This window comes from Musca autumnalis, unplaced genomic scaffold (genome assembly GCF_047663935.1).
Source record: "Musca autumnalis isolate F117 unplaced genomic scaffold, ASM4766393v1 scaffold_5, whole genome shotgun sequence".
Lineage (NCBI taxonomy): Eukaryota > Metazoa > Arthropoda > Insecta > Diptera > Muscidae > Musca > Musca autumnalis.
Window position 1 is genome coordinate 119677884 of NW_027412088.1, and position 26819 is coordinate 119704702.

At 35.0% G+C, this 26819-nt stretch overlaps 1 protein-coding gene across 3 annotated transcripts in view; it reads left to right on the plus strand.

The window, feature by feature from the left end:
- Elk (Eag-like K[+] channel) overlaps positions 1-26819 on the plus strand; it is a 989230-nt gene that overhangs the window by 80528 nt on the left and 881883 nt on the right. For all 3 annotated transcript variants that reach the window (XM_073956156.1, XM_073956158.1, XM_073956157.1), the window contains exon 2: positions 14354-14452. In XM_073956156.1, the coding sequence (XP_073812257.1) occupies positions 14377-14452 (76 nt within the window). In that variant the 5' untranslated portion in view covers positions 14354-14376. The remainder of the gene's footprint in view (positions 1-14353; positions 14453-26819) is intronic.

Sequence of the window (26819 nt, forward strand, 5' to 3'; positions counted from 1 at the left end):
TTAGCGCCTTTTGCAATAACTCTCATATTTTATCATAAATACAAAATTTTGTATTAATTTAAATCTCAGATGGTTTAGTTTTATTATCAAGCTCTCTCCTTGGAATATGTCCAAAAGAAGCAGAAATATCTGACATGGAAATAAAATTCAATTAATTGGAAATTGGGATATCCTAGCGTCTTTTTCGACATCACAAGCATTTCACCAATTTTGGTAATGCAATTGGGAACATTTTAAAGCTCAGAATGTCTTCAATGTTGAGACGCATGCAACCAAAGCTGAGATACTCGTCAGTACAATTCGAATAAAAAAATGGGAAAATGGGATGTGCGCCAAACTATTTTACATCATTTTAAAGGTAATATTTTCCTCATTCATTGACGGGCTTTCCTTTAGGAATACAACTACTAAAAGCGGAGATATTCGCATAAGAATAAAACTTGGAATTTTTGCCCATATACGTTTTTGCCCATTAGGAATACGACTGCTAAAAGTGGAGATATTCGCATAAGAAAAAAACTTTGAATTTTTGTCCATATTATCCTGCCATCACCAAATTTCGTAGTTCTTCTTCTTCCTATCCTCCATTAACCACCATCAAAATTTCATGAAGATCCGATCAAAATTGCGAGCTGTAGCATGATTTCAAAAAAAAAAAATAAAATAATTGAAACATGGGATGTATTACCGACTATTGCGATATCTCCGTTATTTGGCCACCTACGCCAACCTACTTTGCATCATTGTAAAGAAAGGATTTTGTACTTCCATAGGCAGGCTTTGCTTTTGGAAATTCCCCAACCAAAGCTGTGATATTCGTCATTATAATTAAAATCGCAAACATGAAAAGTTGGGTTTTATTTGCTACTATTATGATGTTTTCGTTGTTGATCACCTACGACGACCTACTTTACATCGTTAGAAAGGTGATATTTTCTGCTATCATTGTCAGGTTTTGGTTTACCCGTTGACTTTTTCTCCAAATAAGTTTTTTGCCCATTCCGAACCCTAAATATTATCCGACCATCACCAAAATCAATAGGATTATTCCCCTCCGGTACCCTTATCAGCACCCAAAATTTGGCGACGAGTCGATCAAAATTGTAGCGTGATTACATGGTTTAGATGGACGGACGGACACACGTAGTCAGATTGACTCAGCTGGTCGAGACATTAATTTTGGTATATATAAGTATGGGTCTACGACCATTATTTCGATGCGTTACAAACTTTTTGGCCAAAACCAACTTATAGTACCCGATTGTGATAAAATACCAGAAATCGGACAACTTTTACGACTCACAAGCATCAACAAAATAAAAATAAACAAAATAATAATAAATAATTTCAGCAAGAGCCAGGCTGGGATTCGAACCTGGGTCTCCGACAACTGACTGTCAAGGTTGCCGGCGTCTTAGCGTTCTGAACCACCATCAACTTGTCAAAACTTTAGTAGACAATAATTGATGATCAAAAATCTTCTGATATAGGAGAACAGTTACTAATGACGTAGGAATAAAACTTACCATAGTATTTGTGAACATTGAAAAACGGGATTACCAAGCAGGACTATAGGAAAAAGTTTGGAGTTTCAATTAACTGACATAATTTCGCATATGCATTTATATAATGAAGTGCGATATATATACTAGTTCCCAAGCTTTGCCGTCGTCTGCCACAAAAACAACATTCGGTAGACTCCTAATTTTTCAATGTATAAATAGGTCTAATAAGCTCAACTCGAAAGAGAAGGATTTAAATATCACTATAAATGACCTCCGCCTTAATAAGGCAAAAAAAAAAAAAATAAAAAAATAAATAAAATAAAAAATCGGTTATAATTATGTTTTTGGTTCTATTCACCCCTAAATACTTTCCGATCATCACTAGAAACTGCATTGACTCACAATGATTGTGAACCAACTACATGTCCAAAAATATTTTGCATTTAAATTTTATCAAAAAATATATTTTAAATGCTTTATAGAAATATGTTGTCCATATAATATAATTCTTATATAGGAAGATATATAATGTAATCTAATAAAGCACACACTTCAGATGTCACAGTAAAAGTGAACCACTTTAATAAAGCCACCAATTTGTTACTATTAAGCCTGTCAAATGATCATAGCGACATTTGGTTAAAAACTTGAGTATTATTCATTTGACATCGATTTCAAGAGATAAGTTGCATATTTCAGTGTTCCTGCTATACATGTTAAAGGTCCTAATTGAAAGAAAAACACATTACATACATACATACATTTACATAAAACTATATACAATTGACTTCCCGAGCATTCCTGATAGTTAAAGTCGACTATATATGAGGCGCTCAGCTCCAAAACGACGTAACCCACATTCCCAAAAAATCAAACTGACTATAAAGATCAAACCGGAACCTTTTGAAATAAATACTAAAAAAACTCCATATTGCATTATTTTAGCAGGCGTGGCAAGTTCGTGACACAATCCCAAAAAGTGAAGTATTTAGGAGATTTTGACTCAGTATGGAATAAATTTTCATTAAGAGTCTAAAAGTTTAACAAATAATTTCTACCTATAATATTTAATTTTTTAACGTAATTTTCTCAACAAAGTATTTTTCTTAGGTATCTAGTTTGTTCTGGGACTTACACTGAAATTGTGTAGAATATTTCTCTTTTTAACACCCTTCGTCTAAAACTAAACTTCATGCTACTTTCATGCATAAACTCGAAAAAAAAAACAAATTTATTCCAAAAATATTTGGGTGTGGCAAAACTTAATAAACTCAGATAAAGTACAACATTAACCCTAAAACGTGATTTTACTTTGACAGATTCGTGGCGTTTAGGTACGATTTAGAGTTTTTGTGTATTCGGGGACCTATAGTAAAATTTTATGACAAATAATTTTGTAGAATATTTTGATCTGTAGTGCGATTCTGTAACTTTTTTTAATAACGAACCGACATCGGTAGTTAACGAAAATATTCGGTTGAGTTAACGAATGTGCTATTCTGTAACTTTATGTTAACGATTGTAGAAATCGTTAACTCATACCGACGAAAATCGATAGGAAGGAAATGTCAAATATTATATTTTAATATTTATTAAAATATATTTTGAAGCTGAAAACATTATTTCGTCGCGAGTACAAAACATAAAGCGTTTAAGAAGGAAACAATTCAGATTTTTGAAGGAATTTGGCTCAAATGTGTGTCTTTTGGATGAATACGGATGCCAGTAAAGAAGGATTTATTAAGATGTTTTTATTGTGTGTGTGATTTAAAAGTAATAAAAGTGATAAAACCATCATTAATCTTTTTAAAAGCGCAGTTGTATTTTTTTAATTAAAAGTTGGGATCATATTTTGGGTTGTGGCGCTCTGTATGGAAATTCAGCTTTGATATTTGACATGACTTAAGCCCCTTCAGTGATCATGGATCCACGTTACCGTCATTTTAGTTTACATATTCACATATTCAATTCACGCCCACATTAAATGAAATTTCTCATAGCGGAGAGTATGAAAAGTTCGAAAATCCAAGCTTATTCGCCATTTTTTAGCATTCTGATTGTTAGTGATGCTGAGTTAAAATCTATAAGATTATCACAGAACAAAGTAGGTTATAGTAATACTATTAACGTGTTGGCCTCAATGCTAAATTAAAGCCAACGAAAGCCTCCTAGAAAGATAGTGTTACGGACATTGGTATAGGTCTTACATAGCAGTACCACACTTGAGTTCTTTTGAAGCATTAGCTAACGTTTTTCCTCTTTAGTAGTAAAACAAAGGTTAGCGTAGTCTTCATATGTAGGATAGCATGGGGCAGCTTCGCCACTGTTGCGCTTTCGCCAGCGCCGATTTAATTGATGCTACATGAAGGTGGTCTAAAGGAAATTTATGAGTTAATCGAAGATCAAAGAGAACTTTGATGATCTTTATGCAGTTTCAATAAAACCGGCGCTGGCGAAAGCACTACAGTGGCGAAGCTGACCCATGTTATCATACATACAGTGCCCGGCATAATTATTTTGACAAAATTTACATTTGTCTTAAAAGGCATATAATTATTGTCAGCATTCATATAACGGGATATTAACAGTTTAGGGGTTTTCTTTGTCCTCTCAGCTAAATAAAAATTAGTGGTTCAAAAATATTACAGCTTTATTTGTGATTAGGTAGGCGAATGTTTAAAAAGGGAGGCAAACGCCAAACAGCATAAATATTTTGACATGCTATAATTATGTTACTTTTGGTACTTAATCGAACTTTTTGGTAACAAAATTAATTGATTTAGCTAAATTATTAACATTTAAGAAAAAATGTTCTTGACAGTCATAGATTTTTAATTCAAATAGGGAATGTGGGTGTCAAAAATTGTAGTGAAATTTAAAATTACAGTTTTGGTGATAAATGCAGCTATTATTTAGACATTGCTGCAGTTATCTATTTATTTTGAAACGAATAAATCTCAAAATACTGAAAACGCTGTAAATATGGTCGATCTAGGCAGAAAATATGAAATTACAGAAGTTGCTCTCCGGTAAATAGAGCAGAATTGCAAATCTAGTCTTACTTAAGCACACAAATCCTCATCTTCTGAATAATTTCGATGTCGAAGCAAACTCTCTATTAAGACTAGAACCTCTAAACATTAGAAAAAAATCAATTTGAAGTCATTTTTTGCTATTCCACTCGATTGATAAATCATAGCCACAAAAATTTTCAATTAGATTTTCAATAAAAATCACTTGCACCCCACAAATCATTGTGGTACAGCATATTGTGGACTGGTAAAAATAAATTTGGACATAAATCATCTTAAAATAACCTTTTTAGTATGCTTGAGTCAAAAAACCGCCAAAACGTTTGATATCTTTGTGAAATAAATGTCCTTCTGATGCTATTGCCATGCCCAAATATTTCCAGGCATGAGAATATGTTGATCCACCATTTAAAATACTGTGATATTTAATTTTTATTGATAATGCTGTGAACTATAATGAATATTTTGGCCTTTTAAACAATATTTCATAACAACATGGTATTAAACCGATCGAAATGTTATGTATTCATTTGCAGAACACTGCTACTATGGTAAGCCTGAATTTTGTGGAGCAGGTTTGGAGCGTATTTCGTGTTCAAACTTAAAGTAGTCTCCTTCAAATATCACATTTGTAAGAGAAAAATGTTCTTACTCTCATTCAAAAGTGGAAATGTGGAAAATAATGGGAGAAAATCATCGAAAATGTTGTTTAGTGATAAATCCCTAAATCCTTGAAACATTGATCCGTAAATGGGTCCATAGCGGTACAGATGTGTGTGAAGCATATTATTTTTACCGTAACTAATAATAATCATAAGTATAAATAAAACATTTTTAATTGTTGAGTTCTAAAAATCAATAAAACAATTTTGTCAAAATACTTATGCCACGCAGTGAAATTTTATTTACATTACAAAAGTGCAAGCGTAAATTTAAATTGATAAAATTTATTACTAATTATAAGTACTCTAGTAAAGGATTAGCCAGAATATTTTTTCATATTTTTGTAGAAGACTAATCCGGTAAAAAACCAAACATATCATTTTTTCAAACTTGTAAAAATAATTATGCCGGGCACTGTAGTTAACCCTTATGTAAACGCTTTAAGAAGATTTTTCTCAATTTCTCTGTGTACACTTCTCATTAACATAACATATGCTCATATAAAACCGCCGTTTTTAAAAGAAATCAACAAAATATTGCAATAATGTACTGTCGTTAAGACTTAACAACAACTTTTTTTTGGTTGTTAACTTAACAATAATTTTCGGTAATTAACGACAAAATTTACCGACAAAAATTGTTAAAATTGGTATACAGAATAGCACTTACCGAAAATTATCGTTAACTACCGACATTCGTCGTTAATTCTGTCGTTAAGGAGTTACAGAATCGCACTACTGATACGATCACATTTTAAAGGTATTTTGAAAGGTTTTTCAAAAAGGGACCAAAAAGACATGTTTAGTGACTCGCATGAGGGTTAATTTTTTTATAAAAAGATAGCCCGCATTGTTGCCAGTAATTTTGCCAAAGATACTTTATACCTAAAATACAAGGATTCCAAGGAATCTGTAAAGCGATTCTCTAACTCATTTTTTGAGTTACCGACAAAAATCGTTAAAATTAAAATGATTATAATTTCGGTAATTAACGACATTGTTCGGTAATTTAGTGATCAATAAAAAGTAGTCGTAAAGCTCTACCAATAGCAACAGTGTTGTCAACTTTTATTAGAATTTTCATTCATAATTTTGCTTTTTAAAGTTACCTATTTTTGTCGGTAACTCAAAAATGAGTTAGAGAATCGCACTACTGATGTCGAATATTTCAAAACCCGTAGAACTGGGCGGAACTTGCCACGTCTATTTAGGTTACTTCCCGACGTAAACATTCAAAACGCCGAAACACGTGTCTTCTTTTTTTCGGTCCTCTTTCATAATCTGGCCGAATTAGCTTGTAATAATTTTTTGTGTTGTACAGTGTAATAAAAAACTACCTTTCGGATATGGTCTGTTCCAGAACCTGCAAGTATCTCAAATTTTTACTACGATAACAATTTTTCCTTCATGATATCAAAAAAATAGTAGAAGTTTGTAGATTGGTACAGTTCTGGAACAGACCATTAGTTAAAATTATCATACCATATCATACGTTTAAATACAAAACAGCCCTTAATGTTAATGACGACGTACCATTTTAAGCCTTTATTTGATTGCATTCTGGTCTAGCACTCATCCCAGTCCAATGTCCTTATGGCGGTTGAAATTACTTTTAAGGACCCCATAAGGTAACCTGAATTCATCTATTATTCCATTGTTGTTGTCATTTTAGAGTAACTCCTCAAGATTTATATTAATGGAACATATCCATTTTAATTTGATTTATTATGAATTTGATGAAATTGATAATATAAAAGTAACAACTGAGTCTAATCATAACATTTAATTCTATTCGTTTAGAAACATACACAAATTATATGCATATAAAAGAACACTGCCAGTAGGGTGCCGTAAGCAAAAATACTTCATTAAATACATTAGCGATAATGATCTAAAATAGCAACAAACTGGGAAGAAATGAAAGTGGAATGAGAGAACAACAAGATGAGATCAATCGAACAAGAATTTTACGTAAGGACAGAGAATAGAAAATTAAAGAGCATCCTTACGGTTTCCCTAAACCATGGCTGCTCAAAACGGTTTTTTTTCACACGGAAGAGGATAAAACACCATTTAAGAGAAATTAGGAAGGAACGATTTTTGGAACCATTTTTGCACTTCAGTATCCTCAAAAACGATTCCCCTGATTAAACAATTAAGAATTTGAACAAAAAATCTACAAAAATAGTCACTTATTTTTGCTCCAACAAAAGCCGAGGGAGAATTGGTGGTGAAACATTTCACCGTTCTGAGCAGGGCTGCCTCAAACTCATGTACATTTATTATATTACTCTGTAAACTTTCTGTTAAACTTATTACATTGAATTGAAAGAGTGGATTTAAGACTTAATAATAGACATCGGAGTTTGCATATTTGGTAATAATAAAGATACGAAGATTCTGATTGGACCAAAATGCGTTTCAAAGAAAACTGAATTCAATAACTGGGTCATATTTTGTAGGCATATGCAGAATATGCTAACAGTTAAAGTTGGAAAAATCATCAAAAATGTTCAAAGTGTTTTAAATTAAGATTGTTGGCCGTTTAACGCCGATTTTTAAGCAGATTATTATGTTATTGAAACCCCTTTAAAATGTATAGAAAGAACATTGATATCCTGTGGGTTCTAAAACAAGTATTTCAAAGTGTATATAAGAAATTTTGCCATAAATGCCATCACATTTTATCACATCACATCATAAGAAATCGATTCAAAATCGAATATAAGCCTTTGCTTACATGTTTTCTCATAGTTTTCTTATAAAATGAATAAGTGATCCACCAAAATGTAATTTATATTCATCGCTCTAATATATAAAAATCAAATAAAATAATTTTTGATAAATGTAGAAAAAATTGCCGGGAGTCGGAGTGGAGCTTTTTTCACGACTCCGCCTCCGATTCCAGCAAAATTTGCTAGACTCCGGCTTAGAAAGGTGTATTACAAATCTCTCTTTCTTTTGTCTCTTTTGGCTTTTGTTGAAACACAAATAAGTGAATATTTTTGAATTTTTCTCTAATTTATTTAATTCAATTCAGTTCATTACAATGCCTTTTGTAGTAAGGGTCACGACATTTTGTGAAGATACTATATAACCCGAATTTCATGTAGCTTAAGAAAGTCTTCATAAATTTATTTACCCAGAAGATGTTACAAAAAAAAAAATATATATATATATATATACATATGTATATACACGCAGAAAAATTTATGTTAGAAATATGTTTGGATCCAAACAAATATATGTTTGGGACCGGTTGCAAACAAATATATGTTTGGATCCAAACATAATATGTTTGGGTCCAAACAAATATATGTTTGCAACATTTTGTAACATATCTCAATTTGATATGTTTGGGTAAAACATACTTTTTATGTTAGAACATTTTTTTCATTGGTGGAGAGAGGATGTTTGTCAACGAGAGTAATAACAGTGCTCTCGCGGCTGTGGAATGCTGATTTATAATAAAGAGTTGTGTGTATTGTATAATAGAAGACGTAGAAGCCAAGAAGGGGGCTTTGGTGGCATGTATGCGTCAAACTCGTGTGTTTCTTGTTTTGTTGTTGTTAACCAACGAAGAAGAAAAGAAGAAATGATATGAATTATATTTTTTTTCTTTCTTCAGTGTTTTAGTTGCCTTTGTGGAGTCAAGACGGTAAAGTGAGTGAATAAATCAGTGTTTTGTGTTTTCTTAAAGAAATTGTGTTTTTAGTAAATTAAATGCCCAATACATTTTATAATTGAATCGGAAAGTTGAATTGAATTATTTTATTGGACAAGAAAGAAATCGCATTTAATATTGGTAATTACATACATACTTATGTATATTTGAAATATGGCATATCCATATTTATTTATTACATTACATAATCATTTGATTCTAGATGCCGATTCCCCGCTGATGATTTCAACTAAGAGGACAATTTGTTTTATTTCACAACTAAGGAGAAGCGTTCAACTACGTTTCTATATATTTTTCCTTTTTAAAAGCGTGACTACAAATTATTTCAATCAGTTTTTCTTTTATTAAAGTGTGTTATGTATTTCTTTGGAATTTTGTATGTACCTATGTGTTTGGTGTTCTTTTGCCTTTTAATAAAAAACCACAACATTTGTGTGTATACTATAGAGATAGCCAGTGAGCTCTTACTGAGAGCAAGTGAGCACACATTTTAAAGTGTTTTACATTGAATTTTACGCTCCCTTGCTCTCAGTAAGCGCCCACTGGTGCATATTTTTTTTTTTGTTTTTTTTTTTGCCTTTTGGGTTTGTATTTTTTTGCACCCAAACATATAAAATGTTTGCACCCAAACATTAAATTGTTTCCACCCAAACATATCTTTGTTTGCACCCAAACATATATATCTTTGCACCCAAACATAAATATCTTTGCACCCAAACATATATATGTTTGCACCCAAACATATATTTGTTTCCACCCAAACATATATATGTTTGCAGACCCAAACATATATTATGTTTGGGACTGTTGCAAACATATATATGTTTGCTGCAAAATATGTTTGGGACATATGTTAGAGAGGCCGATTTTTTTTGCGTGTATATATATATATATCTTTATAATTGCTGTACGACTTTCGCTTGGTGCTAAAATTCTTAGTATTTTAGATGTTTTAATTTTATAACAATGTAAACGGGTTGATTATTTTATTATACGGTGTCTCTAAATTGTAGACTAAATGCACTATAAAGCTGCGTAAATACTTTCTTCATATCCCTTTTTGTGTCGGAGATATAAGTCAATTAAAAAAATTTCATTAGGTGCACGACTTTCGCTTGGAGCCACTGTATATCTATATATATAAATGAGCTTGGTGATAAGTGATTGACTGACTGACTGACTCATCATCAACGCCCAGCCAAAACGGCTAAAGCTAGGAACTTGAAATTTTACCAGTGGGTCACTGTTGATGCAAATGTGCGAGATAAGGCCGGGTTTTAGAAAATTCGTCCTGGAACCACAAAAAATAACAACAACAAAAATCCTTATTTTTCATTACTATTACGTACTTATTCACTTAGTTGGCCCTCTGCAAGACATGTGTCAAATTAACAATGCCATAACTTCTTGATATAGTAAGAGATCACACATAATTTCAAATTTTGTAGTTTACTTCTAGGCGCACTTATTTTATCGTAAACCACTAAATAATAGAAAGACAAGACATTTGTTATCTTCCATTGCAACAGATGTCGCAGTTGGTGATAATGGTGTATAAACATCAATTACGCACATGAACAAATGAGTTGCTGTTGAAGACAACATTAGGGGAATAAATTCAGATATCGGTCAGAAATAACAACAACTAAAAACTGTATGGACCTGACTTTTTGGTAATAACTAAATGTTTGCAAATCAATGAAAGTGCAATAGAATTGTGCATATTACCACGATTTATTTGCAATTAAGAATTTTATCGTATATGGAGATGTACAGTCATAACTATTCAATTTTCAATTTCAAAATCTGTAATTTGAAGAAATCGCTAAATAATTAATGAAATCAATAATAGGCCCCAGGAATATAGGAATATAGGAATTTGGTATGGAAATCAAGGTTGGGAAGTGGTGCTTCTAAAAGGAAATGGTTTGGAAAATTACCAATCATGTGTACGAAAAGTACTAAATGGTGCTAAATTTAGTACAATTTAGATTTGGGTGAACGTAAAGAGCTGGAAACCTGAAATTTCGAATTAAGGTTACAGTTGTAGTATAGGATTGGGTAGTTTTGGAAATTCGTGCTTATGTGTACGAAAAGTACTAAATAGTACTAAATTTGGTACAATAGGGATTTGGGTGAACGGATAGAGCTGGAATCCTGATATTTGGAATTGAGATTACTGTTGGAGTGTAGGATTGAAGAACTTTTGGAAATTCGTACTTATGTGTATGAAAAGTACTAAATGGTACTAAATTTGATACAATGGGGATTTGGGTGAACGGATAATAGCTGGAATCTCGAAATTTGGAATTGAGATTACTGGTGGGGTGTAGGATTGAGGTAGTTTTGAAAATTTGTACTTATGGGTACGAAAAGTACTAAATGGTACTAAATTTAGTACAATTTGGATTTGAATGAACGGATAGAGCTGGAAACCTGAAATTTGGAATTAATATTATTGTTGAAGTGTAGGATTGAGATATGAGGGTGGTTTTGGAAATTAGTACTTATGTGTACGGAAAGTACTAAATGGAACTAAATTTTGTATAATGGGGATTTGGGTGAACGGATAGCGCTGGAATCTCTAAATTTGTGTTCGAAAAGTACTAAATTTGGTACAATAGGGATTCGAGTGTACGGACAGAGCTGGAATCCTGAAATTTGAAATTGAGATTACTGTTGGATCATAGGATTGGGGAAATTTTGGAAATTCGTATTTATGTGTACGAAAAGTACTAAATGGTACTAAATTTATTACAATTTGGATTTGGGTGAACGGATAGAACTGGAATCCTGAATTTTAAGTATCAAGGTTGGGAAATGGCTTTGAAATAAGGAAATGGTTTTTGAAGTTCGTATTTATGATTACGAGCATCTGTAATTTGAAGAGTACTAAATTTGGATTTGGGTGAACGGATGGAGCTGGAATCCTAAAGTTTTGAATTAAGATTACTGTAGGGGTGTAGGCTTGAGATAGTTTTAGAAATTCGTACCTTTGGGTACGAAAAGTACTAAATGGTACTAAATTTGGTACAATTTGGATTTGGATGAACGGATAAAGCTGGAATTCTGAAATTTGGAACTAAGATTACTGTCGGACAGTAGAATTGAGGTAGTTTTGGAAATTCGTACTTATGGGTACAGAAAGCACTAAATTCGGTACAATTTGAATTTTAGTAAACGGATAGTGTTGGAATTAGGAATTAAGATTACTGTAGGAGTGTAGTATTGAGGAAATTTTGAAAAGTCGTACGTGTGCGTACGAGAAGTACTAAATGGTACTAAATATGGTACAATGTGGATTTGGGTGAACGGGTAGAGCTGGAATCCTGAAATTTTTGTTTGGGAAAGAAATGGTACTAAATTTGATACAATTTGGATTCGGGTGAATTAATAGAGCTGGAATCCTGAAATTTGGAATTACGATTACAGTCGAAGAGTAGGATTCAGGTTGTTTTGAAAAAGCAAACTTATGGTTACGAAAAGCACTAAATGGTACTAAATTTAGTACAATTTGTATGTAGGTGAACGGATAGCGGTGGAATCCTGCAATTTGAAAGTATGATTATTGTAGCCCTGTTGCGTTGAGGAAGTTTTGAAAATTGGTACGAAAATTCTAAATTGTTCTAAATTTAGTACAATTTTAATTTGGTTTAACGGATAGAGTTTGAATCCTGAAATTTGGAAGTAAGATTACTACTAAAGTGAAGGATTGAGGTAGTTTTGGAAAATCTTTCTTATGGGTACGAAGAGTTCGACTTGATACTAAGTTTGGTACAATTTGGAATTGGACGAACGGATACAGCTGGAATCTTGAGATTTGGAATTACTGTAATTATTATGGAATTTACTGTAATTATTTTGTATTAATGTCCGTGTATGGCTGAGATATGTCGTCGAAATACGTACCATAAGTATACGAAAATTACTTAATGGTACTCAATTTGTTTTTGGGTGTAGGGACAGTGCTGGAATTTTTATTTTTTGGAGTGAGGGTGTGTATTGGTGTGCAACGTTGATCTCGCTGTTAATGTGTAAGGGTGAGATACGGCTGATCTTTTTTAAAAACGAACTTAAGGGGTACGTACAGTACTAAGATAAAAAAAATATTGATTAAAATTGGTATTAGTGCGACCAAATTTTCAGTGTTTGTCATTTCCATATTATATATTGTTTATTTGTTTTTTTTTTTTTTATATCCTTTCCGCATACGAAGTAGCGGGCATTTTGCTAGTATATATATAAAAGCTTTGCGGAAACAGACGAATGCTTTTCATTATACCGTCTACCATAATATGGAGGGTATAATTAAATTTAACATTCTGCTTGTAACACATCGAAATATTCGTCGGAGACCCTATAAAGTATACACATTCTTGATCGGCAGAAAATTCTAAGTCGATATAACCATGTCTGTCCCTCCGTATGCTGAAATCAAGATACTGCTCGCATTTTTCAAGACAGTGCTTTGTAATTTGGTATAGAAGATTCTATTACTCATAGGATGTTTGGTATTGAAAATGGGCTATATCGGTCCAAATTTTGAAGGTTTTAGCCTCAATAACACACCGAAATAGTTGAAATTTGGCATTTACTCTATGTTGGGGTGCAAAACTTTCCACCTGAAATTTGTTAGTATAGGTCCACGTTTTCATATAACCCCCGTAGAACTGTACCTCCCGATTTTCGGTATTTTAAAGGATGTGGCCTCAAAATCACACATAAATGGCTGAAATTGTCTTTATATAGCTCCCATAGAACGGTAGCCTCCGATTTTCGGTGTTTTGAAAGTTTTTGCCACATTATTCAACCGGAATAACTGAAATTTTGTATTTGGTCTTCGCTAAAGCTACAAAACATTTATACAGGTACAAAACAAAAAAATAGACAGTATAGGTCCACGTGTTTGCATAGCCCCATATAAGCGTAGTCACCATTAAAGTTTTTTTGGAAGATTTAATTTTTCTACCGAATTGCTCGTTAATTGTAATTTAATATTGTGTGTTGCCAGAGGATACTAAAGCTTATATTCGGAAAATAACAAGTATTGGTCCATGTTTTGGAAAGAACAACAACGTCGTCACATGATGACTCTTTTAAAGGTTAAGATATTCTGCTCCTTTCCTTTCACAAACGGAAGGAAACCAATTGTTCCTATTTACTTTAATACACTTCGTGGTGAAGGGTAAAAAATTCGCCCCTCGAACTTAACGCCGTTTTACAAACGATTGGTTTCAAAACCAATTTTGTACGAACGCAGGCTGTTAGTCGCTAGATTATTTTCACATGCTTTAAGTTGCAACATGCCATTTTCACAGTTGTGAAACCAAAATATATACATACATATCAATTTGAAAATAATCTATTTATTTTAAACTCTAAGCGTTATCTAGCATTTGCTAATTTATTGATGATAAAAGTATATAACTACAACATTCCCGTTTCTGAAATGTCTATTTTCTTTCTTAGATTTTCCTTAAAATTCAAACTCAATGCCGGCAAGAAAAGGATTACTTGCACCTCAAAATACGTTTTTGGATACGATTGCCACTCGGTTTGATGGAACCCGTAAGTACCTTAAATGTAATATATATAAAAGATATCATTAACCCTTTGAAATCCAAACTTTTTCCCTTGGAGATAAAAATATTTTTCATATTTATTGTGTTTAGTAGTCGCAAAAATAAGTCCTATGCGGAAAAAATCTTATAAATTCCTCGCGGTTATGGGGTTACCAAATGTTGTCTGTGGGCAAGATTGGGTCATTGTGGTTATACAAATTAAGAAAGTTTGTTTCTTAAGTCTTTGTATTATCATTATATTTTTATTATTTATGATGTGGAAAAGCATAAACTGATTAGTTTGTTTACTTCTAGAGGAAAATTGATGGAAATGGAATGGAAAATGGGTATATTTATCATATGTAGTTCTCAAATTTTGACGTATATGGTGGCGTTCATATAATTTGGAATGCTCATGTTGAAATTTTTTAGAGTAGAAGCGTTTTGAAAATATTTTATCTCTAAAATTGCCCTTCGTTTAATACAGAAAATTCTCATCAACGACCCGCTTGATATGTTACAAATCCCTAATATGTAATATGTATATTCTACCAAAAAATGTGTCAATCTCCTCTTAATTCAAGTCCAATCTTCGAATAATACTATAAATACAACATTTTTCACAAGCCCGAATGTCCCAATGACCCTTTCATCGAATACTACTAGCCTGCATTTTCCTCTTCCACTAATGTAACAAATTTATTACCACAATGGCACAATTTTGCTATTTGAACCTTCTTGTAAGGCTCGTTGATCTAGAGGTGATCTCTTTTAACGTTGGACCTCTTTTTCTACATAATTTCCGTTGTTGTAACAACGCATATATGTTCATTCGTGTATTATTTCAGTTATCAGGTTCTGGTTGCTCTGTATCTAGACTCAAGAATTCTGCAACCTTGACAAATGCAGTGTGTCGTGTGGTCCCAATCCACATGCCGGGCATGTGTTGCGTATCGTGCATCAATTCGGCCCCAATACTAATTTAGGCAGCTGCATCGTCCGGATCTTAACTGGGCTAAAACCACTCGTTTTTGCCTTGGCAGCTGGCGTTCTTTGGCTGCGATGGATGGAGGGTGGTCTCCAAGTGCGGCATTCACACTGTATCTATGTACTGCCTGTGCAATCATGTCAGTGTGAATGATATCCGAGCCTGCCTGATAGGCTCATTTGGACCTTTCTCTCTAGATCATGAAGATCTCTACTGACGTGCGTGGCTGGGGAAGCCTGTCCAATAAATCGTGACAGGGATGCTCACTGCGATAACACCCAAGCAGGTACTGCATCGACAACATCTTGTTGTGCTGACGACGCGTAAAACCTTCGCCTCCTCATGAAGATGGCCCACTGGTGTCATGAGAAGGCACTCTGTTGCAGTCCTCAGGGCGGCATTCTGGCAGGTTTGAATCTTCTTCCACTGCGTAGCGCTAACTTTTTCATACCACGCTGGCGCCGCATAGCTTACCACAGACCGGCCTATTGCGTTGTAAGAGATCAACAAGGTTTCTTTGTCAGCACCCCAAGTGCTGCCGGCCAGCGACTAGGGGAACTTGTTTCTACTTCTGATCTTATCGCAAATAGCTGTGGCTTGCGCGGACGACTTAAACATGCTATAGAACGTTACACCCAATATTTTAGGATAGTTAGTGGTCGGAATCAGTACACCAACGAGCTGATTCAGTGTGAGCCTCATTTCAGGCGTCTATGTGGTAAACAGTGTGGCAGGGTATTTAGCTGGCAATATTTTTTGATATTCCTCAGATGGAAGAACTGCACTTGGCCAGCTATGTATACATTTATCCTATCACATATGTCATCGACGACAGGACATTACGATGTCTATGCCGTCTGGAGAGTGTGGAATTTCAGAGAGGTAGAGGATAAACAGTTCCGGAGATATCACCCCTCTTTGGGAAACTCCCTGTTTCACTCCACGGGGCTTGGACTTCTGTCTCTGAATTCCACAAACCATATATTGTTGATTACCCAATGTTCCAAACACGGCTGGAAAGTAGACTTCTCTACATCCTTCAACAGCTTGGCATGGTTGGTAGTTTCTAAGGCCTTTGAAAGGTCAAGAGCCACCATGAAGGTTCGGTCGTACGGCCTGTTCTGGTTCAGTCCTCTACTGATATGTGTGGATATGGCGTCTAATGCTGTTGTAGTACAATGCATTTCAGAAATCCATGTTGATGTTGGGCAACTGGAAAACAGCTTCTCATCGTGGGGAGGAGAAGTGCCTCTAGGATCTTTGCTACTGGCGACAGGAGTGAAGTCGGCCTGTACTATTCCCCTTTGCTGGCATCTTTGCCAGGCTTCAGTAGCTGGACCACCCTGCCAACGCTTTGCATGATTTCGCGTTTCGGATTGTATCTGCAACATCGGCCTCCTCGGGTGGGAGGGCTTTTATATGGCGTAGCACACTCCTCTTCGCCCTATCACTTAATCATGTATGTTGCATTGCTTCAGGTGATCTAGCCAATGTTGCATTGCTTCAGGTGATCTAGCCACATTTTCCGCTTATGTTCGCCTACTAACCTGTTGACATCAAGAGTAAGCTTTCTAAATCTCGTGTCTTCATGGTTCGTACATATCAGTGCATGTAAATTCTGAAGTTATATCGCGAGTCATAAGAGGGGACATGGACAAGGGAAATCCATCAATGTACAGTCAAACTTCTCTATAACGTAGCACTTCGGCACCGAAGAATTACTACGTTAGAGAGAAAATTTATTATAGAGAAACCAAGTCAAAATGGTTAATTTCAGTGTTTGAATTTGTTACTAGTTTTTCACAGCATAACACAGGGTCTATTCTGGTGCTGTGAAATTGTCGCAGCATAGCACATAGCCATAGCATCCAACACAAAAACGAATGCTATTTCTATGCTGTGCTGTTTTCAAAAACAAAAACGAAAACTGTTGCTGTGTTATGCTACGATCATGAAAGAAGCATATCACATGGTCTATGCTGTGCTTGTGAAATCTTCAGAGCACATAGCATAGCATAGTCATCAGAATAAAAACGAAAACTTTTCCTATGCTGCGCTACTAATATTTTTACATAAAATGGAAATCAAAATCAATAAATGAAATCAAAAAATGATTGCTGTGCTATGCTATCTTGACTATGATATGCTATGTGGTATTTCAATGTTTGCAGCATAGTACATGAATTGCTTTTGCTAGTGAGACAAAAAAACTAGCGCAGCATAGCAACAGCATTTTTGGGTGTTTTCAGTGCTGTGCTGTAGGCCTATTCTGTAACTTTTATCGATTCAAAAGTTGTCTTTTGTTTTTGTAACAACTACAAAACAAACAAATGAAATTGTTGTAAAATAAACAATGAGTAAAGTTGTTAAAAAGTTACAGGGGCAATTAAAAATATATGGCTTAATATGTTCCATATTAAATTCAAACACTGGTTAATTTGACCTACATAAATGAGTAATAAAGAAACGTGTGTATATGAATGAACATAAATTGAATTTTTATTTAGGAGTGAAATAAGAAGTGATTTTCATTTGATTTTGATTTTGCCACTTGGCTTTTTCAAAATCTTCACAATTAATAATGGAATAGAAAAAGATCGGGAACATTGTTTCCACACTCCAAAAATGGGATAATTCATAGTTAGTGTCGCAATCGGCATTAAAGGGTCTTCAATATTGTTCCTGTGCATACTGAGACCTATTGTTGTCATAGAAATATTATTTATTCAATATCAGCAGCTTCTATAGCTATACTAAGAAAACCAGCCTTTTTAAAGCAATGGTCAGTGTTTCCCTTTAGATGTCTAATTTCCGAGCAACTAGGTCGGCTAGTCATTCAAAATGTAACATATTTTGAAGCAATTTTGTCTGTCTGCTCGATGTCCTCAAACAGCGTGGAGTGCTTGACAGTATCAAAGACTTTCGATAAGTCAAGCGCCACCATCACTGTTCTGTCACACGGCTTGCTCTGGTTGAGTCCTCGACTAACTCTGGGGTTGGTACGACGGAGCTCATCACGCTTATTTGCTAACATCGTCGCCTCTACCGGGAAGTTTGGCCTTACTTCGGGTATTTAACCAGCAGGTATACGGCGGACGGCTGCAGCAGTGATGATGTCCCGGAACGTCCATTCTGCTACCCGAACATCAGTTTGGTTGGGCAGATCTCTGAAGCGCTGATTAGTAAACTTTCTGAAACGCGGCCAATTTGCTTTCCCATGATTGACGAAAGTGCGGCGTTAAGAGGTGTTCAAGTCGGGCGGTCTGCTGATTGAGACAATTATTGGGAGATGGTCTGATCCAAGAGAAATGACGGGTGGTTATGTCTGGCGACCTGCGACACTCTGCGCTAATTCTGGTAGGTGTGTCCTCATTGACCGTGCAAAACTATCTGCTCAGCAGAGCTATACTCCTCTGGTCGTTTCCGAGGACCGAATGTTACAACTCATGATGAGCAGTAATGTCCCCTAGACCCAAGAACCTGGAGTACAGCTATTTATCGGCGGGATGTATATGTTCAGCAACTCTACCTCGGCAGTTCACACTTGACTGCTGCCCCCATACGTTCCATATACGGGTCATTAGAGCCAGACTCAAGCGAGATAGGTATGTATTAAACAGACTTGTGCAATATGAAAGCTAATCCCCAACTCCACTTTTGGTGCGATCCTTCCTCAGTACGATGTAACCATGTTGTTTTTGAACTTTGTTTCCTGCTCCGCCGCGACCATGACTCATGAAATCCACTATTTCCTCGATCTTACCTCGGAGTCCATTGCAATTTAATTTGCAAAAAGGATGCATTTTCAGGGATTGGAACAACAACGACTGATGTTATTGCTGCGTGTGCGGTGTAACGTGACAATACTATCATGTACATTAGGGATATAACTTTTTGCATTTTTTTGCAAATATCAAAAATACCACCACATAGCCGTGTAGAGCATGGAAAACTATTATGAAATACGGTGTTAATTTTTCTCTATCGCGAAAAAAGTTTCCGCACCAAATGCATTGAAGTTCAGTAATGCATTTTTTAATTTTATCTGTCATAACAACGTATTTGCTTTTCATTAAAATTTTTATTTTTTTGTAATCTAATTTAAAATCATTATCAAACCGTTCTGGACCAATTTGTTCTCAAATCGCGCCATTTCGGAGCATATTAGGAACTTTTGACACTATTGCAATTTTTGGTTTTTCTCTATAAACTCGTGAATTTTATGCTTATATTTTTTGTACCTATCGGACAAGAGAATATGGGGTCATTTGCAACGAATTCGCGAAAGTTACAGACCGTTTTAATGACTTTGCCTGTGAGAATTATATTTATTTTCTAAAAATATTTTTCCAACAAAGCAAATTTAAAATTTTAAGTAGAAAAAATATCAAAAGGGTTTTTGTAATCACAGTCGGTGCGGATACTTTTTTCACCGAATCGATCTTAGAAACGCGTTTTCATTATTAGCACAAAATTCCCCACATGGTACTGGTGTTGTATTTTTGTAGAAAACAAATACGATTCTCATAGGCAAAGTCAACAAAAACAGCCTGTAACTTTCGCGAATTCGTTGCAAATGACCCCATATTCTCTTGTCCGATAGGTACAAAAAATATAAGCATAAAATTCACGAGTTTATAGAGAAAAACCAAAAATTGCAATAGTGTCAAAAGTTCCTAATATGCTCCGAAATGGCGCGATTTGAGAACAAATTGGTCCAGAACGGTTTGATAATGATTTTAAATTAGATTACAAAAAAATAAAAATTTTAATGAAAAGCAAATACGTTGTTATGACAGATAAAATTAAAAAATGCATTACTGAACTTCAATGCATTTGGTGCGGAAACTTTTTTCGCGATAGAGAAAAATTAACACCGTATTTCATAATAGTTTTCCATGCTCTACACGGCTATGTGGTGGTATTTTTTTGGTTATAGCCCTAATGTACATACATAGTACAACAACACAATACCAGCTACCACCCACTACACTGCAGACATACTGAACAGCCATTCAATAGGCATCATCAACTACATTACATTTGTCTATCTGTTGGGTATTAACATGTAACGCAACGGAGAATTCTATTCCAGTGTAATTTCGCCTGTACTCCACTCTGTACTCCAGCCCACTAAAGTATTCCAGAGTTGCTTGAGAAGGGCGAGCTTACTACTGTAGGGGGGTTAGCTACACGGGTTGGAACAAAGGACTATTCTAAATCCGCCAACTTACACTTCGGTGCTAAAGCGTTGGGAATACTTCAACTACCGAACTCATCGTGCTCCCGAACACCGACAGCAATCGTATACCCGAACACCAACTGCCGAACTCATCGTGCCCCTGAACATCAACAGCAGAACGCCGAACCCACCGTATTCCGAACATCAACTGCCGAACCCATCGTATTCCCGAACAACCACAGCCGAACGCCAAACCTATCGTGTTCCCGAACACCAGCAGCAGTTTCAGCCGAATTCAACAATCGACTGCCGCACGCACGTATTCCCGATCACCCACAGCCGAGCGCCGAATACACCGATTGCATCGAACGTCGATCCCACGAACACCTACCCATCACGTCGACCAACTACAGACGAACCCTCATCTGTCAACCGTCGTCATAACAGCAGCTCCCTGATCATATATAACCCGTCTTCTTGATCATCTATAACCCATCATCCCAATTATCTATAAACCGTAATCCCGATTATCTACAAACCGTCATCAACACACCAGGTTCCCGACAATCTACGAACTGTCGGCAAAATCGCCCGGTTTCCGACATCAACAACCATCGATTCCGACGAGTCGTCAGAGCAAGGATAACCACTGTCTTAATACGTTCACACATCACGAAGCCCCAGCTCACAAGTCCCAGTCCACGTGGTGACCTTCACGCCAACGATTAATCCATAATCCATACCAATTAATATATTCCTATCTTATTTATCCCCGAGAAGATTGTAATCTAGTGCTTAATCAATAAACTCCGAATTAAACCCCCAGGAAAGGGAGAATACTAGTCTTCTTATTTCATAAGGTTAAGTGAGTCCTTATAGAGACCCTGAACATGACTGGTCTTACCCAGCCAACGAGAAAACCACGTTACAGTGGCTGCTGTTGCATCGCATCGAAGCTTGGATTTGAGTGAAGATGCGGATGTGACAAACCGAGCATATAAATATAGGTCCTGGGTTTTCCTTCGTTTCGGCACGGACCAACAGAATCCGGAGAAGGCATTCCTGTATATGCTGCTCCCAACACTGAAAAACGTTACAAATACAAATGAGTGAATACTGCGGTGGCAGCTACTGGTTGGAACACCGGTGTTGTTTGGTTCCAGTTCAAACCGGTATCGAAGAAACCGCCGCCGACAAATTTTGTTAATTACCAGATAAAATAAAAGCATTTTAATTTTACCGATTTTTGTACGTAAATAAAAAACAAGTGAGCCAAGGCTAAAGTCGGGTCGGGCCGTCTATGTGATACCCTACACCACTAACCCTGTGCATAAGCTTTTGACTGGTAAAATTCAAAACATTAAATTTGGGATAGCTTAGCGCCTTTGCTCTGAATGTCTTCATTAATACAGGCCAATTTTGTTGAAACGCATGAAAGTGGGATGTACGCCAACCATCAATAGGCTTTTTTCTCTGTGAGACCCCCATCAACGCCCAAAATTTCGTGAGAATCCGTTCAAAACTCCGACCTGTAGTTTGATTGCACAAAAATGGAAAAAGGGATGAATTACCGACTATTGCGATATCTCTGTTGTTTGAGCACCTATGACAACATACGTCACATCGCACTATAGGTAATTTGCCCTGTTTTTGAGGCAAAAAGTCGATTTTGCAACTTTTAATAATAATAATTTTTTAGTTGGCATTGTAAAAAGAACATGTCAGCATTTATTAATATGAATGACATCTTTCAAAATAGCGCCATTGTCGCGGTTTAAATTGCAGTCAAAGTGAGAATTTCGAAGAAGAACTAAAAATATATATATATTGTAAGGCATATTTCAATGTACTTAAAACCGCGGAAAAATAAACCAAATATAAATATATGTAAAATGGAATAGCTTGGCAATTGGGAGAGGAATTTATTTCATATATAATATAGCTTAAACATTTTGGGTAGCGACCAAAAAACACAAAAAGTTAGAAATTTTTCTTAAAATCACTTCATATAGACTTATACAAAATTGGCCGTGTTTGGCCGTGATTTTGCCACCTAGAACACATTACTGAAAGTCTTCTGCATTGGTATTACTAGGTTTCAAAACCCGATTTTGCCCGTTTTTTGATATTGATGAGATTTTATTAGGTTACTTCTCAATAAAAAGTCTTAAAATTGTGGAAGTTTGGTTTGAGGAAATAAACAATAAATGGAAAAAATAGGGTTGTTTACAATTTCATTGCAAGTAGAATAAGTAATGGCGACAAATTGTTCGGTATATCCGTGGTTTTCTATAAACGGTGCGCCAGTAGTAAGCTTTATTTTATCTCTCTATTACATATTAATCATTGATACGGTTTAAAGGAGTACTAAACTCGTTAACGTATATTCAAAAAATATACAAAACTGTAGTAACAATTCGTTGGAAAATCTACTTGCGGGGACAAAATTTGTGTTACTTACTACCGTGATCGTTTTCATCAGTTTGTTGTGTATAAGAAAACTAATGAAAATGGCATTGGAAAAAATAACTTTGTTCGTTATATACGTAGTTGCTTATAACCGTTGTTCCTTATATCCGAATTTATCTGTAAAAATCTTTGTTTTATCTCACTTTTACACATAAATAATTTAAAAAGTTAAAAAATCCTTTAATTCCGCTGTTATTAATTTTTGTCTCAAAAACAGGGCAAATTACCTGTAGTGCATCGTTGTAAAGTTGATATTTTCTACTTTACTTTCCAGGTTTTGCTTCCGATATACCTCTTACAGAAGGGAGATATTCGCTTTGAAATAAAACGTTGGCCTCTTCTCCAAATAAGTTTTTTCACATTCCGACCCCTGAATAATATCCGACCATTACCAAAACCAATAGGTTTTTTCCTCTGTGGGACCCCCATTAACACCCAAAATTTCGTGACGATCCGATCAAAATTGCGACCTGTAGCGTGATTACAAAAAAATGGAAAAATGGGATGTATTACCGACTATTGCGATATCTCCGTTATTTGGCCACCTACGCCAACCTACTTTTCATCATTGTAAAGACGAGATTTTTTGCTTTCATTGCCAGACTTTGCTTTTGGAAAGTCGCCAACCAGAGCTGTGATATTCGTCATTATTATTAAAATTGCAAAAATGAAAAGTTGGGTTTCATTTGCGGCTATTGCGATATCTTCGTTGTTTGACCACCTACGACAACCTCCTTTACAGTGTTAGAAAGGTGATATTTTCTACTTTCATTAGCAGGTCTTGCGTTTGGTATACCCCTTATAGAAGCTGAGATATTTGCTTTGGGAGAAAATGTTGTATATATGTATATTTGGGCAAAAGCAACTTATAATACCCTCCCCACATAGTGGTGCAGGGTATAATGAGTTAGATAATCCCACTACAGATGACTTGAGGCTATCTAAACGTCCTATATAAACTGGGCCAAGAATAACAACACAATCTGTATTAATTTAAGGATGAAAGTTCTATGAAAACTACAACAGCAAGTCCGGCTCAAGTGTCGGCATGTCAACACTTTTGTGTAGTACACTGTACAACACAAAAATAATTACGGGTAAATCGGCAGGTTATGAAAGATGGGCTAAAAAGAGTTATATGGTAGTGTTTTGATTTTTTGTTCTCCACTACAACATTAATTTTCAATTATAAAGTGATTTAGTGGTTAAATTGGTTTAAAGTTGCATAGAATCTATTCATTATTAAAGTTGCATTTGAAATGTGTTAAAGTTAGTTGAAGTTAAGTTCAGATCCACACTAGAGTGATTTCATTGAAAATAAATCAAGTACTATATTGTAGTAAAGTCATAATATTGCTGTAGTGAGGAATTCTATCTAAGAACGCCCAAAGTCATTATGAAATTCTCACTATTGTGGACCAGGACTAAGTGTTTTGTAGGTTTGTAAATTTTCGGTCTTACAAGTGTATGTTTTTTGGTTTCGACGTTTATAATTGCAAGGATTGTTCTTGTTATTTATATAATTTGGAGCATATTTTAGGCAGTGTATTGTTCGTTAGTTTAACTGTTGACAACTGAATTTATTTTTATATTTTCAATATTGAATGTACACATAAAATGCAAAGGTGACTTGTTACAAATAGATATTGAATACAGTGTTTAAGTAAGTATCTAATCCAATATACAACATCTTCCCCTTCAAGTATGTTATACATCAATAAATAATGAATTGAAAATTATAAATGAAATAAGTATTAATAATGTATTAAAATAATGAAATAATAGTATTTGGTTTAATTCCGAATCCATCAGGAGTTTCGCCGTAAAGTTGTACCATCGTCAGTTTGAATAATATATGATCTTGGAGATGAAAGGACTTCAATGATAACAGCTTACCACATACCACACCTTTTCTCCCTCAGTAAAATTGGATTTATAGTATCTTTGGGAAGTAGCTTGCTTCTTTTCCCATTTTTCTGACACGTTGGGTATAATTTTAGGATGGAAAAGCTCAGTTTTGGCCGGCACTAACGATCGCGTTTTTCTGCTCATGAGCAACTCAGTTGGTGAAGCATTCACATCTTTCAAAGGAGTATTGCTATACTCTAACAGTGCTAACCATAAATCCTCATTACAGCTAGATGTTTTCTTTAGTAGGTTTTTTGCTATCCCTACTGCTCGTTCCGCAAAGCCATTTGCTTGTGGGTAATGTGGACTTGTTGTGGTAAGCTTAATTCCAATATTTGAACAGAATTCACGAAATTCGTATGAGTTAAAAGGCATGTTATCTGAAACAATTTCTAAAGGTATTCCATGAAGTGAAAAACACGTTTTCAGATGCTTTATACATTCTATAATAATGTCTAAAAATCTTGAATAATAATCCGAAACCAAGAAATAAGCCTGTGATCCATACTCACAGATGTCCATACCAATCTTGCTAATAGGTAAGAGAGGAACTTTATGACATATCATTGGTTCTTTTACTTCCGAGCCATGATTTGTTTGATATGGCTTACACAGTTTTATCATATTTTCAATATCTTTATTCAGTTGTGGCCAATATATAATTGTTCTCGCCCTTTGTTTCGTTTTTTCAATGCCTAAATGAGATGAATGTAACTGAGTAAGTATGTTTTTCCGTTCTTCTTGGGGTATTATTAATCTGTCGTTAAAAAATAGTATTCCGTCATTCAGAAAAATTTCATCTTTAATTTTGCTATAACATCTTAAGTCATCTGATAAATGTTCATTACTTTTGGGCCATCCGTTAATCACATAGTTTTTAAGCTCAATCAGATGCGAATCTTCTGCCGTTGCTCGAAAATATCGTGAAAGTAAATCCGCTACATAAAGATATTTCCCAGGAACATGTGTAAATTGCAAATCATACTTCAATAAAGCCAGTTTCATTCTTTGAAGTCGGGGCGATAGTATTTTACAAAATTCTTTCTTCATAATTTCAATTAGAGGTTTGTGATCTGTTCTAATCGTAACAGAATGCCCATATATGTAATAATGAAATTTGCGACATGCAAAGACAACTGCCAAGAATTTCTTTTCTATTTGCGCGTAATTGCATTCCGTCTCTGTGAGACTTCGAGAGGCAAACGAAACTGGTTGTCCATTTTTACATCAAGCAACGTCCAATTCCAAATTTAGAAGCATCTGTTTCTATAGTAATTTCCTTTGTTTTATCAAAAATGTGTAATGTGGGAGCATTAGCAATTAACAATTTTATTTTTTGCAAACAATCATCGTGAGGTTTTTGCCATTCGAATATTTCATCCATCTTCAGTAAATCACGCAATGGTTTTAAAATATCACCTAGCTGAGGAACATAGTCACGTATATAATTAATCATACCCAATAATTTTTGTAAATCTTATTTAGTCTTCGGTTTTGTTATTTTCAAAATGGCCTGTATTCTCTCAGGATCACATCGGATGCCATCACCAGATATAATTTTTCCCAAATATTTTACCTCTGATACTTTATATTGAATTTTATTAACATTAAACGCTTAAACCTGTAACATCCAAAAGGTGTATTGATCGTGCACAACTCACTGGCCGTGGGACTCAGAGCAATTTGCCAAAACCCTTCATTAAGATCCAAAACTGTGATATATTTCTTGTTTGCAATTCTAGCCGCTATTGATTCAAAAGATGGTATTGTGTGATTTTCAAGCCAAATATCTCTGTTTAAATACTGAGGATCAATGCACAAACGAAG